The sequence below is a fragment of the Dromiciops gliroides genome, chromosome 1 (genome assembly GCF_019393635.1).
Source record: "Dromiciops gliroides isolate mDroGli1 chromosome 1, mDroGli1.pri, whole genome shotgun sequence".
Classification (NCBI taxonomy): Eukaryota; Metazoa; Chordata; class Mammalia; order Microbiotheria; family Microbiotheriidae; genus Dromiciops; species Dromiciops gliroides.
In genome coordinates, this window is record NC_057861.1 from 281,399,575 (window position 1) to 281,411,745 (window position 12,171).

At 41.2% G+C, this 12,171-nt stretch overlaps 1 protein-coding gene across 1 annotated transcript in view; it reads right to left on the reverse strand.

Moving 5' to 3' along the window:
- SLCO5A1 (solute carrier organic anion transporter family member 5A1) overlaps positions 1-8,514 on the reverse strand; it is a 190,565-nt gene extending 182,051 nt beyond the window's left edge. The window contains exons 1-2 of the mRNA XM_043991309.1: positions 8,390-8,514; positions 5,095-6,656 (exon numbers count right to left, since the gene is read on the reverse strand). Coding sequence (XP_043847244.1) covers positions 5,095-6,100 — 1,006 coding nt within the window. The 5' untranslated portion in view covers positions 6,101-6,656; positions 8,390-8,514. The remainder of the gene's footprint in view (positions 1-5,094; positions 6,657-8,389) is intronic.
- Between the last annotated feature and the right edge of the window lie 3,657 nt (positions 8,515-12,171).

A 12,171-nucleotide genomic window follows, 5' to 3' on the forward strand; every position in this document is an offset into this window, starting at 1 on the left:
TGAAAGCTCCTAGATATAATGACTTCTTCCACCAATACAGGTCAGAACCTTACAATCTTAGAGTCACTAAGAGTAGTAAGGGATTAAATGGCTTCTCTGGAATCACAAAACCAGCATATGTCAGATGCTGGTCTTTCTGGGTTTGAGGCCAGCTCTCTATTCAACACATCAACCTGGCCCTCTGAGGAGAACCACACTGAAAGAAACTCCAAGATAGCAAAGTTACTATTCAGACAGGAACAAAGAGATTTTAAAGGTACAACAAGTTGATAGCAAAAGAAATTCTGCTTGCCTAGCACCCCTTGGTAAGGTCAAAAAATAGCTCTCCAAAGCTGCTTTCTGTCAGTGAACTCTGTAGAGGCCACAATGTGGTACTACTATGGTATTTCAACAACCCATAGCAATTGACAGACCTACTGAGTGAACAGCCACCACAAATAAAATGGCCTATTTAGTGAGAAAAGCCACCTGCAATCCCCATAAAGCAATGAAGGGCTATTCTAGTTTTCCATGTGGTAGCAAGAGACACAGAATACATCTGGAAGAAGGAAGGACTGCTAGGAATCGTTCCTATTTTCTTATACCTTCTCACTAATCACTCTATTTATAATGTTATACATAAAAGCCATGAGTTCCATGCACTGTATCTCTAGTGCCACCAACAGTTGCTGATTGCTCCATCACAGGGGTGACTGAGGGGTTATCCTGTCCAGGTATGAAAGGGCTATACGCTGTAACTCATTCTCTTATGTAGAATGGATAGCAATTCAGCGGAAGTCATAACTAGAAATTCTGCTACCTGAGAGTAATGCAGTTGGTTGGGGGATGACATAGAGAACAATCCATTCTGATCAAGTGTGTTTATATCGGGGTAGGGGGCAGCCTATCTCTTAACAAATCTAATTTCCAGACCGTTTAAAAAGGCTGATGACCAGACTCAGGAAGGAAGCAGAAAGGGGAAATGAGGTAGACAAGAGCCCTGGGAGTAAAGGGAAGGTGGTAATAGGCAAGGAGTGAGAGCTATGGGCTGGTGAGAGGCTAACAGAGTGGAGAACCACAAAGTACTGAGTCTACAGCAGGGAAAAAATACGCCCTCCTACCAGGTGTTGGCACCCTGGGTATAGAGCCCCAGTGGGACACCCCTTAGTTATAGCTCTGTGGCCAATGTTAATTTTGGCCATATTAATAATCATAAGGGACCACTGTTAAGAATGAATCAATTTCACTCATTACTATTGAGAGATAAAAGGAACAGATTTGCCCCTTTGCAGATTTCTTGTCCCAAGTATGTCTCAGACTCACAATTATCTCAACAATGTTGTTCAAAGTAATTAGTGCTGATTATTAATTCAGACCAGGCTACTAATGTTATTTTACAGAAGCACAGAAACCAAGCTGTATCACTTTGTTCTGTTCTTCCAATTGTCTCTAAACATTTCTACTGTCTACTCACTCTCTGACTGCCCTCATTTCAGCTCACTAGAGGACCATGTACTAATTATTCTCAGTGGGGATAAAATTGAGACTTTGAAAATTTTCATATATTATAAATTTTTTAACTAATTTTACATTTAGAAGAGAAATATATAAGTTACTATCAGGGATTTATTCAAATAGTAATTTTGAGGATATTCCCTGGGGTCAGTAAACACAATCCCAATTTGTATATCATCTCCAGTCCATTCTAATGAGTTAACTCAGAATAACTACTCTGAAGGACTCTAAGAACTTTAGTCATCAAAAATAATTAAATGTTGTTCAATATATTATACTAAGACAAGTAGACTTTCATATTTTAGACAAAAAGAGGAACTAGAAAACACAAGGAGATGGGATTAACCCTTAGTTAGAGAACTCAGTGAGACTACTACAATACCTTGTCACTAAAATTTCCCTATAAAATATTTTTAAGGTAACATTTACTATCTTCTCCTTGAAAAAAAACTGGGTCCAAATATGCTTTAACTTTTCTGTTTAGTTTAGGAGTTTACCTCCTCTGTTCTTTCTTTTTCTCTGCTTCCCCATATACTTTCCCAGTCTTCCCCTTTTTTTTCCTCTTTTGGCCTATGTTTTCCTATATTTGTGGAGTTATTTCCTCTCCCCCAAAGTGTCATCTCTCTCCCCATTTGAAAATATATTGATCTAGATGGTTCTTCCTAATTCCAGATTGTTGGGGTTTTTTTAAGTGAGGCAATTGGGGTTAAGTGACTTGCCCAGGGTCACACAGCTAGTAAATGTTAAGTGTCTGAGGCCAGATTTGAACTCAGGTACTCCTGAATCCAGGGCCGGTGCTATATCCACTGCGCCACCTAGCCACCCCTCAGATTGTTTTTTAATACCAAAACATAATTGGTTGGTACTTCGCATATTTAGTAGTGAAAACTCTACATTTTATCTGTGATTACCCACTTTCTCTAAAATGACCTCTATGTATGACCATGGATATTTCAAAAGACCAAGATTATTCAGTGATCTCTGAGCCTTTACTGGCATTCAGATTGCCTTTAATTACTAAAAATCTCTATCTACTTTTGACTTTTCACTGAGGGAGTCCTTATAATTGCCTTTAAAGGGGTTAGAGAATGATTGCATTTCTGGTGTGGGTGTGTGTGTGTTGGGGAGGTGTTTTGGGGGGGGCAGGGCAATGAAGATTAAGTGACTTGCCCAGGGTCACACAGCTAGTAAGTGTCAAGTGTCTGAGGCCAAATTTGAACTCAGGTCTTCCTGACTCCAGGGCCAGTGCTTTATCCACTGTACCACCTAGCTGCCCCAATGATTGCGTTTCTGACCAAGACCTCAAACATCATTATAAAAGTTCTGCCCACTTCTGCACATGGCCTTACACCTCTGCTGGATATTCAAACGTATTTCCGTTTCTTTGGACTTTGTGTGCCTGAAAATTTCAGTTCTTATAGGTTTTTGAAAGGTAAATAATGTAAAAAGCTTTAGTTTAAAATTTCCCCAAATGTTTCAAAAAAAAAAAACCACCCCACCACCACAGGACCAAATGTAACATCATTAAATTAGTACATTTTCCTTCCTGTATATTGCCTTATGTAATTTTGAAAAGGTATATGGAGGATTTTTTTTCTTTACACATTGGGGTCTGTCACAGTCAGCAGCACTAAGACTAAATCTTTGAAAGCTGACATAAATATTCACATTTTAAGACTTACATTAACACACTTTAATATTTCGTGGTATTTTCCTCACCAAAACAAACTTGGTACTAAAATTATTATTATTCTCATTTTACAAGACAGGAAACTGAGGCTCAGCAAGATTGAGTAACTTGCCTGTGGTCATACATCAGTAAGGAGCTATGATTTGAGCCCATATCATCTGATCTCAGGCCTAGTACTCTTTCCACTACTTCCTGCTTTCTAGAGGTTAAAACTTCAAGGTAGGTAGTTTGGGACACTGTATGTAACAAATTCTAGCAATACTTATCTGTCTGTATCTTTTAGAGAGTTGTTATTTACTTTTCTTGATGTTTGGGGAGAGAAAAGATTAGTTCTCTTCCTCACAGCACTTTTACATTTTGATATTGATGTATTTTCTCAGTTGTCATAAAGGAGATTCATTGCCACCTATTCTCCTGATGTAGTTTAGATTCATGCCAATGAAATGTTTGAAAGACTATGGTTTGGTTTGGTTTTTCCTGTTTTAAGAGCCATTTGAGACAGGGGAATAAGTGAAATGGTTCTGTACTGCTCTCTTACTATTCCCCAGATTTTTTCTCTGAGAATGAAAATAAAACCTAAGAGTCTTTTCTCTGATATGATTCAACAACCCAAACACCTTACGTATATAGCAGATTCTGGCAATAATTATCTCTGCTCTGGGGGAAAGATTATATAATGTAATTGCATCTGCATGGTTATCAGTAGCCTTTGAAATTTCTAAAATCCTAGACTTTTTATACACATAAATAACTAAATATAATTAATATTCTGGAGTATTCATTATATATATAATGAATTTTTTATATTATATATAATTAGACATATATTATAGATTATTGTAATTATATATCTAATGTATCTAATTATATACGTATGTGTATATATATATATATATATATAAATACACTGATTTGGTCACTCCACAAAGTATAACATAGTGAAAAGAAGAAAATACTTCAGTAGAAAAACTTTTGGCATATTCACCTCCTCACCTACTCTCACCAAATCTTCACAAAAAGGATTCAGTTCTGAAGTGGACTGCTGGTGTAGGCCCTCAAAGTACCCTGTCAAGGAGAAAATGGGCTTCCAGTTGCACTAGCTGCCAAGTTTCACACCATTATTCAAGTAATATCACCTCATATATTCCTCTCTGCTATCAGCAAAAAAAAAAAAAAAAAGAGTAGGGGTGAATTTTGCAGTTATCTAGCTGAATCTTAATATCCAAAAGCCACTTCTTGGCAAGAATACAGTATAATTCAGTAGTCATAAAGTTAATGTTTTTCAATCCAATGTAAGTTAGTAAACTTGATGTCATTCAAGATTTCCCCCCTGAGGCACAAGTAAAATACATAAGATGACATATATATGTAAACATATACATATATATGGCTACAATAAAGAAAATCTTATTGCAGCTAATTTTTGCTTATCCTTGCTATTATGAGGAGGGATGAAATAAAAGCAACAAATAATCCAAAGTTTAGTTCACTGATGCATTCCCACACAGCCCATAGATCAGTTGTTTTGTAGCACAACTGAGTGATCTGAGTTTCTCCAAAAACAATGCAAAACAGAAGGGGGGAAGAAGCAAGGAGCCTAACCTGGAGAGAAAAATCAACACCCTCATTATCATCTTCATTCACATCAAAAGTCACCTGTGGTTGGGGAATGAAAAACTTAGTTTGAAAACTTATTCACCGTACCCTGGATGACAACCATCATTCCAAAATAACTCCCTGAAAAGAGAATCAATGCAGCACAAAAAGAAGGTGAAGTACCACCCTCAAACTAAGTCAAGTAGTCTGAAAAATGGTGGTAGTGAGGGAGAAAGGTGGCTTCTTAAAAAGAAACACATTTTGGTCAATGTTTTGGGGATTGGGTGTCATTAAAGACCACAGGAATGCCTTACCTAGGTACAATGATGCATTTTCTTTCTTGACATTGTCATCTAAGTAGGTTGGTCCCAAGGTATAAATAGGAGTGGAGCCCATACCAATGAGAACCTGTGCACCAATGAATAAAGCTACATAGAGCGAGTGATCATTACCGCCAGAGTCCTTCCAACAGGCAGATGACTCCAAAAGGTCCCTGGCACTGCTGTTGCCATTCAAACACAAACCCTCGTTGGAAACTGAGGAATTCAGTTCTTGAATCTGGTACGGTGGAGAGATGAAATGAGGTAAAGAAAACAGGGCAGCCCCCAGTGCAATGAAGAGTCCACCCACTGCAAGCCACAGAGGTCGCCTGCCCCGGCCTCCAAAGTAACTGATGAAAACGACCACAACCAGGCTCCCAATGTCAAAACAGCTGACCAGCAGCCCGGACTCGGAGCTTTTCAAACTGTAGCGCCTCTCGATGGTGGTGATGACACTGCTGAGGTACCCTGAGACCATCAACGACTGGATAAAGGTCAGGAAGCACATGCAAACCAAAAAGCAACGGGAATCCGTCAAAACCACGTGGAGGCATCTTCTACCATGTAGGGTTGCCAGAGTGGAAGAGACCGACAGGCCTTGGGTGGAGGAAACTGACAGGCTTTTGCCAATGGCGACCATGTGGTTGCAGTCTAAGGTCCCGACCATCCCTGAAGAAATGGAAGGGGTGCAGGAAAACACAGTCCGGGAAGAGGCTGAGCGACTGAGCCCCAGCTGAACCTGAACCGGGTCTACGCATCGCTTCACCTCAGTGCCCCCTGAGAAACCGTAAAAGCCCGATTTGGGCCTCCTAAAGGAGCTATGCCTTTTATCTGCCCTCCGGGGGCTAGGGTCCCGTCCGCCAGCGGAGTTTAGAACTGGCAAACTCTTGGACCTACGGGTCTCATGCCTGCCCTCTTCCAGGGCAGCAGGGGCTACTGTTCCCTCCTTCTGCTCTCCCACCTGAGGCTTCATTGCGCCCTCGACATCGGGCGCAGCCATGGCAAGTCTAATTCAGATGAAGTTAGTGACTGACCCAACACGAGGACCCTGCTGACGCTCTTCAGCCACCCTGCACAGGGCGCCAAAGCCGGGCCCATGCGGGAGCGCCTTGGGACCGGGACTGGGGACCCTGAGCAGCGGGGCAGGTCATAGTAACTAGCAGAAGGAAGCCAAATGCATCCCGGGATCAGAGGGAGCCCCGCAGGCTCCGGGCCGCATGCCCCCAGCTGTCCTCCAATGAGCCCTGACTGAATACCACCTCTCGTCAGCAGCTCGCAGGGGGCGCCTTGCCTGCCCCGGGTGCATCCCCTCCCTCTCTCACTCTCAAAAGGCAACCAGCGAGACCCCTCGGGCCCCCAGAGCGGTTACGCAGAGGCGCAAAGTGCTAGGGCAGTGCTGGAGCACTGGACCGACCGGTGGCTAGGCTGCGGGTGAACAGGGCTCCCTCGGCTTGTCCGCATCCCTTGTCCGCCTTCCTTTCCTGTGTAGCTGTGGAAGGGGAGCTCAGTCTTCACTGCCTCCACTCCCCAAACCCCCGAGGGGCAAAACTTCCAACCTGAAAAGCAGAAAGAGACAGAGAGAAATGAAAGGTCAGAGAGGCCATCAGCTGGACCACCGGAAGAATGGAGAGGGGATAGGACGATGCTACGGGACGAGAACCTGCAGGAGGAGGGGGAGGGAGGGTACTGTCGGGCTCAGTCTTTAGGCTCCGGAACAATAAGAGCCAGGCGGCAGAGATCCTCTCTCATTGTCTACGGGGCGGACGTCCTCGGCCCTGCCCCGCCCCCTTGGCAATGGGCAGCACATCTGTTTTAACATGTTAATAATTATTAATTTGTCAGCTATGACTCAGAAGCAGCTTCCTTTTATTTGGGGGAACTAATTGTAACCTTTCCTACTCCTACTGCATTTCCCAAAATAGAAAATATCCATAAGAACAAAGGAAAGTTAACACAGAGAGGATTCGTTCCACTCTCTTTAAAAAAAAATCTCCGAGTGTATAAGAATGTACATATACTTGTACAAACTCACGTGTGCGCTACTGAATATATGTCCGTTTAATTCATCAATTAAGAGACCCTTTTATTTAAAGCCAAAAGCCATAGCAAAAGGTCAGCATGCCTACGCCTTTATTTCCAATACTAAAAATAAACCCCATGGAAAGAAATATTCAATTACAAATATCAAGGGCATTCAAGGCTGCATCCCACATTGAGTCTGTCTCTGGGGGCATGGTGCCACTAGAAACTGAACATCTTAAAAAGCAGGAATTCTCAATGCTGAAGAAGGGGAGGGTAGTGGCAAGAAACAAAGAAATAGCAGTAGGGGAAGCCTGTTGTAGACCAAACGACTCTCTCCACCTAGAACAGTTCCGGACATACATCAGCGACATAAACATAACTATATAAGATGAGCGCGGGCACAGTAAGTACGGAAGAAGCTTCATAATTACACAAAGTGAACGCATGAATTGTGTACGCCAGTGGCGTGTGCATGCGTACACACACACACACACACACACACACACACACACAATTTACATATACAGACGGATGAACTGCCCCAAAACAAACACCGCACACATTACTAGCTTGAAATCAGCAGGATTGCACTGAGTGGAGGTGCTCTTTGTAAATCTCCACAACCGGCTCCCAAACCGGACGTTAGTCCTCGGGTCACATAAATACGTGCGGCCAAAGGGTGAGCACGGAGTGGGGGTAGGGGTGGGGGTAGCAGTGGAGGATGGGATTAGGGAGGGGAGCTCTTCACTCTGCTCCAGTCTAATCCCGATATCCCCACTCTGCCTTTGTGCTGCCGAATTTTAAATAAATAAATAACCCTGTGGGGAGGCGGCTAAGGAGAGATTCCTAGACTAGTCTGTCAGCGGCCACTTTGCCTCTCCACTGGACTCTAGTTCACTTCCTCTCCCATGGTTGCAGCGGAGGGGGTCCTAGAGCCTCACAAAGCCAGGTTTCCCCCACCCGTGCTCCTGCAGGAGCTGCGCTCCCGGGGAATCCCACCGGCTGCAGAAGCACGGATTGGGGAATCCCAGAAAACTCCCATCCAGGGCAGGGTGAATGTCAACCATAAGAATGACACAGGCAGGATTGCTAATACAAGCTTGAGAGAGATCCACCGGACAGGGGAGCCGGGGAGGCCCTATGGGAGAGGATGCTAGTGAGCAGGTGTGACACTCGATAGAGCCGCCCAGGTTAGAGAAGGAACAGCAAAAAAAAGAGAGAGAGAGACAGGGAATGCTCCTAAGGAACACAATCAACAGCTACTCACTCGTGTGTCTGTCTGCCTGAGTGGGGCACCGGGACGGGGAAGGGAAAGGTGGAGGCGGAGGAGGATGGGTGCTGTTTAGGGACGCTGCCTCTTGCTTCAGTCCTGGTGCTGGTAAATCAGTGAACGAGACTATGCCTGACTCCAGCTGAACTCTTCCTCCACCTCCTGAGTGTCACCTAACACTCTCCTCCCCTCTAAACACATACACAAAAAGACAAACACAGAAAGAGCAGCAGCAGAGGGCGCAGGCGCGCACCAAAGCCCTAGCCCAACTCTTAGAATAGCTGGAGGAATGAATCCCTCCTGATCTGAAGCATGTGGTGACCATGGGAAGAGTAAGAGCTCGCCATGATCCCCCTTCATCTACTAAGGGGGGGGGGGGGGAGAACAAACAGACGTTTTTAAAAAGTTTTCCTCAGAATAATAACCTTCAGGAGTCTGGGAGTGTGAGTATTCTTATCCCCCTCTTACAGATGAGGTGTGATGTGACTAATAGCGTCATACATCAAGAGATGGAAGGAGCTTCAGAAGTAACTAGTCCAAACCCTTCCTTAATTTTCCAGATGAAAGTAAGGTCTAAGATCATGCAGGGAGTGTCAGAATTTGAAGCCAGGTCCTCTGACTTTAGAGCTAGTATTCTAGAGTATCTGACTCCAAATTCAATGCTCTTTCCACTAAATTATGATGTATTTCTTCTGTATGGTCTATACCCATATTTATAATGGGGGGCAGGGGAAGCTAAGGGAAACAAAACGGAAGAAAACACAAGAAGAGAGATATTGATAGGTTGTTATTTAATAGAATTGTCTATTGATAGACAATAGGTTGTCTGTTGATAGAATTATCATTACATGCATGTAGAAGGGTTTTTTTAAAGTTTCATTAGAATGGCCCTGATGGAGATATTAAGGAAAATCTGCCACAATTTAAAATGGATGTTAAAGATAATTTTCATCCACAGCCATATAGCTGTTCCTATACAGCTATCTGTTCCTGACTTTGTTTAGAATTTGGAACTTTAGAGTTGTCTCTTTTTTTACTTAATAATATTTTATTTTTTCCCAATTACATGTAAAGATGGTTTTCAACATTCATTTTTGTAAGATTTTTCTCCCTCCCTCCCTGCTCCCCAAGACAACAAGCAATCTGATATAGGTTATACATATACAATCATGTTAAACAAATTTTTACATTAGTCATGTTGTGAAAGAAAAAGCAGAACAAAAGAGAAAAACCACAAGAAAGAAAAAAGTTTAAAAAAAAAGTATGCCTCAATCTGCATTTAGACTCTATAGTTCTTTCTCTGAATGTGGATAGCATTTTCCATCATGAATTTTTAGATCACTGTACTATTGAATAATGTTGCTGTTACTGTGAATAATGTTCTCCTGGTTCTGCTTACTTCATTCAGCATCAGTCCACTTAAGTCTTTGTAAGTTTTTCTGAAACCCACCTGCTCAATCCTTTCTTATAGCACAATAGTATTCCATTTCATTTATATACTATGACTTGTTCAGCCACTCCCTAATTGATGGACAGCCCCTCAATTTCCAATTCTTTGCCACCACAAAAAAGAGCTGCTATAAATGTCTTTGTACATGTGAGACATTTTCCCTTTTTTATGATCTCTTTGGGATACAAACCTAGTAGTGGTATTGCTACATTAATACCAGTTTTATAGCCCTTTGGGCATAGTTCCAAATTGTTCTCTAGAATGTTTGGATCAGTTCACAACTCCACCAATAATGCATTAGTGTTCTAATGTCAATTGTCTTTTTTAGATTTTTTAAAAATGTAGTAAAAATGAATATGAAATTTGCTGACCAGAAAGAAATTTGGACTTCAAAAGGTGCTATTAAAGGGGAAAAAATTTTAAGTCTATTGAGTTTACAATTAAATAAAAATACATTTAGTACTTCAACCATATTTCACTTACAATATTTGTGTATGAAAATAAACCAAATTAACAAATTGTTCTTAATGTCATACCATCAATAATTTTTCAGGTAAACAACCTCCCAGTCCTTTTCATGTATTTTACAGGTTCATAGATTTTAGAACAGAAAGGGACCTTAGAAGACATGGAGTCTAATCCCTTCATTTTACAGATAAGGAAAGAGAGGCCCAAAGAAGTTAAGTGCCTTGTTCAGGGTCACATATCTAGAAAATCCGCAGCAGAATTTGCATTCAGGTCTTCTTGATTTCAAGTTCTGTATCCTATCCACTACATCTCAGTTTTCTAGCTCTGACCTTCTCAAATTAATCTGTGTCTCTACACTCTCATGTTACCTGCAGATGGGTATGATAGAAAAGTTCTCTAGCAAGCAACAAGGAAAAGAAAAATGGAAAGATGCTACACCTGAAGCAGGACTTTGATCTTACAGCCTTGAGAAATCTCTTTTCCAACAGCTATTTGTAAACCCTAGCCTTTATCTAACCCATGAAGTCCCCATTACTCAATAAAGTGATTTTATTGCATAATTATAATCATTTTCCAATGGCCCTTCTTTCCAGCAATCATTATTTTACATCTTTACTAAGCAGGTATGTGTCCATAAAGTGGGTTGGGTTTTTTTTGTTTTTTGTGGGGGGGTTTTGCAGGGCAATGAGGGTTAAGTGACTTGCCCAAGGTCACTTAAGTATAATGTGTCTGAGGCTGGATTTGAACTCAGGTCTTCCTGAATCCAGGGCTGGTGGTTTATCGACTGCTCCACCTAGCTGCCCCCCACAAAGTATTTAGAAAAGAAAACTGCTTCCACTAGTTTCTTTCAGTTCTCAGCAAATAAATGGATGGATGGATGAATTAATAAATAAATTAATAAACCATCAAATGAACTCTCCTCCAATAATACCCTATTGGATCGGATAAGATAGCAAAATGAGAGCATAACACTCAGGAGGGTGTACTTTAATGGGCATTTTAAAATACTGTTTCAAAAAAATACACACAACTTTAATGCCAGAAAATTTCACTATACATATCACTTAGATGTGGATTGTGTGATATCAGGTCACATAGTTTACAATAAGCCCCAGGAAAGAAAAACATAGTAGAGACAATTTTGAAATCCTGCCTGATTCACACAGATGTTTTGATTCTCCACACTACTTTCTTCCTTCTCCTCCTGGACATCTTATACTACCTCTTGGAAAAAAAAATAATGTTATAAACTAATTTATACATGAATCCATGTTACTCTGGTATATTTTATTTTAATTGAGGGCCACAGAGACCGGACAATTATTAAGCCAAAAGGAATGAATCCCTAATGTTAGAATTTCAAATATTATTGTACCTGGATAAGGGAAATATGTTTGAAAAGAATTTTTTCACTTCTTTCAAAGTTATAATATATTACTAGTAAGGCCTCTCCTAGCTCCCTATTTTGCTACAATAAATCAGTGGCATAGCTAATATCTATAGAGTACTCTAATGACAGTTACTGACTTCTGATGATTTATGTGAACACAAATGATACTACTCGAAAGACTCTAGAAAGCATTATTCAGGATTATGAAGATGAGCAATAAAATCAAGACATTAGAGGCACAGGTGGTTTTTTCATCACTGTTGCTGATTGAAGATCAAGGCTTCCAAAGACAAAAGACATTTTCAGAAGTGAACAGCTGTTTAAGAGGATGGTATCTGAAAGCTAGTTTGGGATTCCTGGAAGCTAGCTTAAAATACAGGAATGGTAGAAGTCTCTTATAAGTGTTGATATAATATATATTTGCCTGGACTCTTACAACTCTATACAAAATATATTTCAAAATGAAAAAGA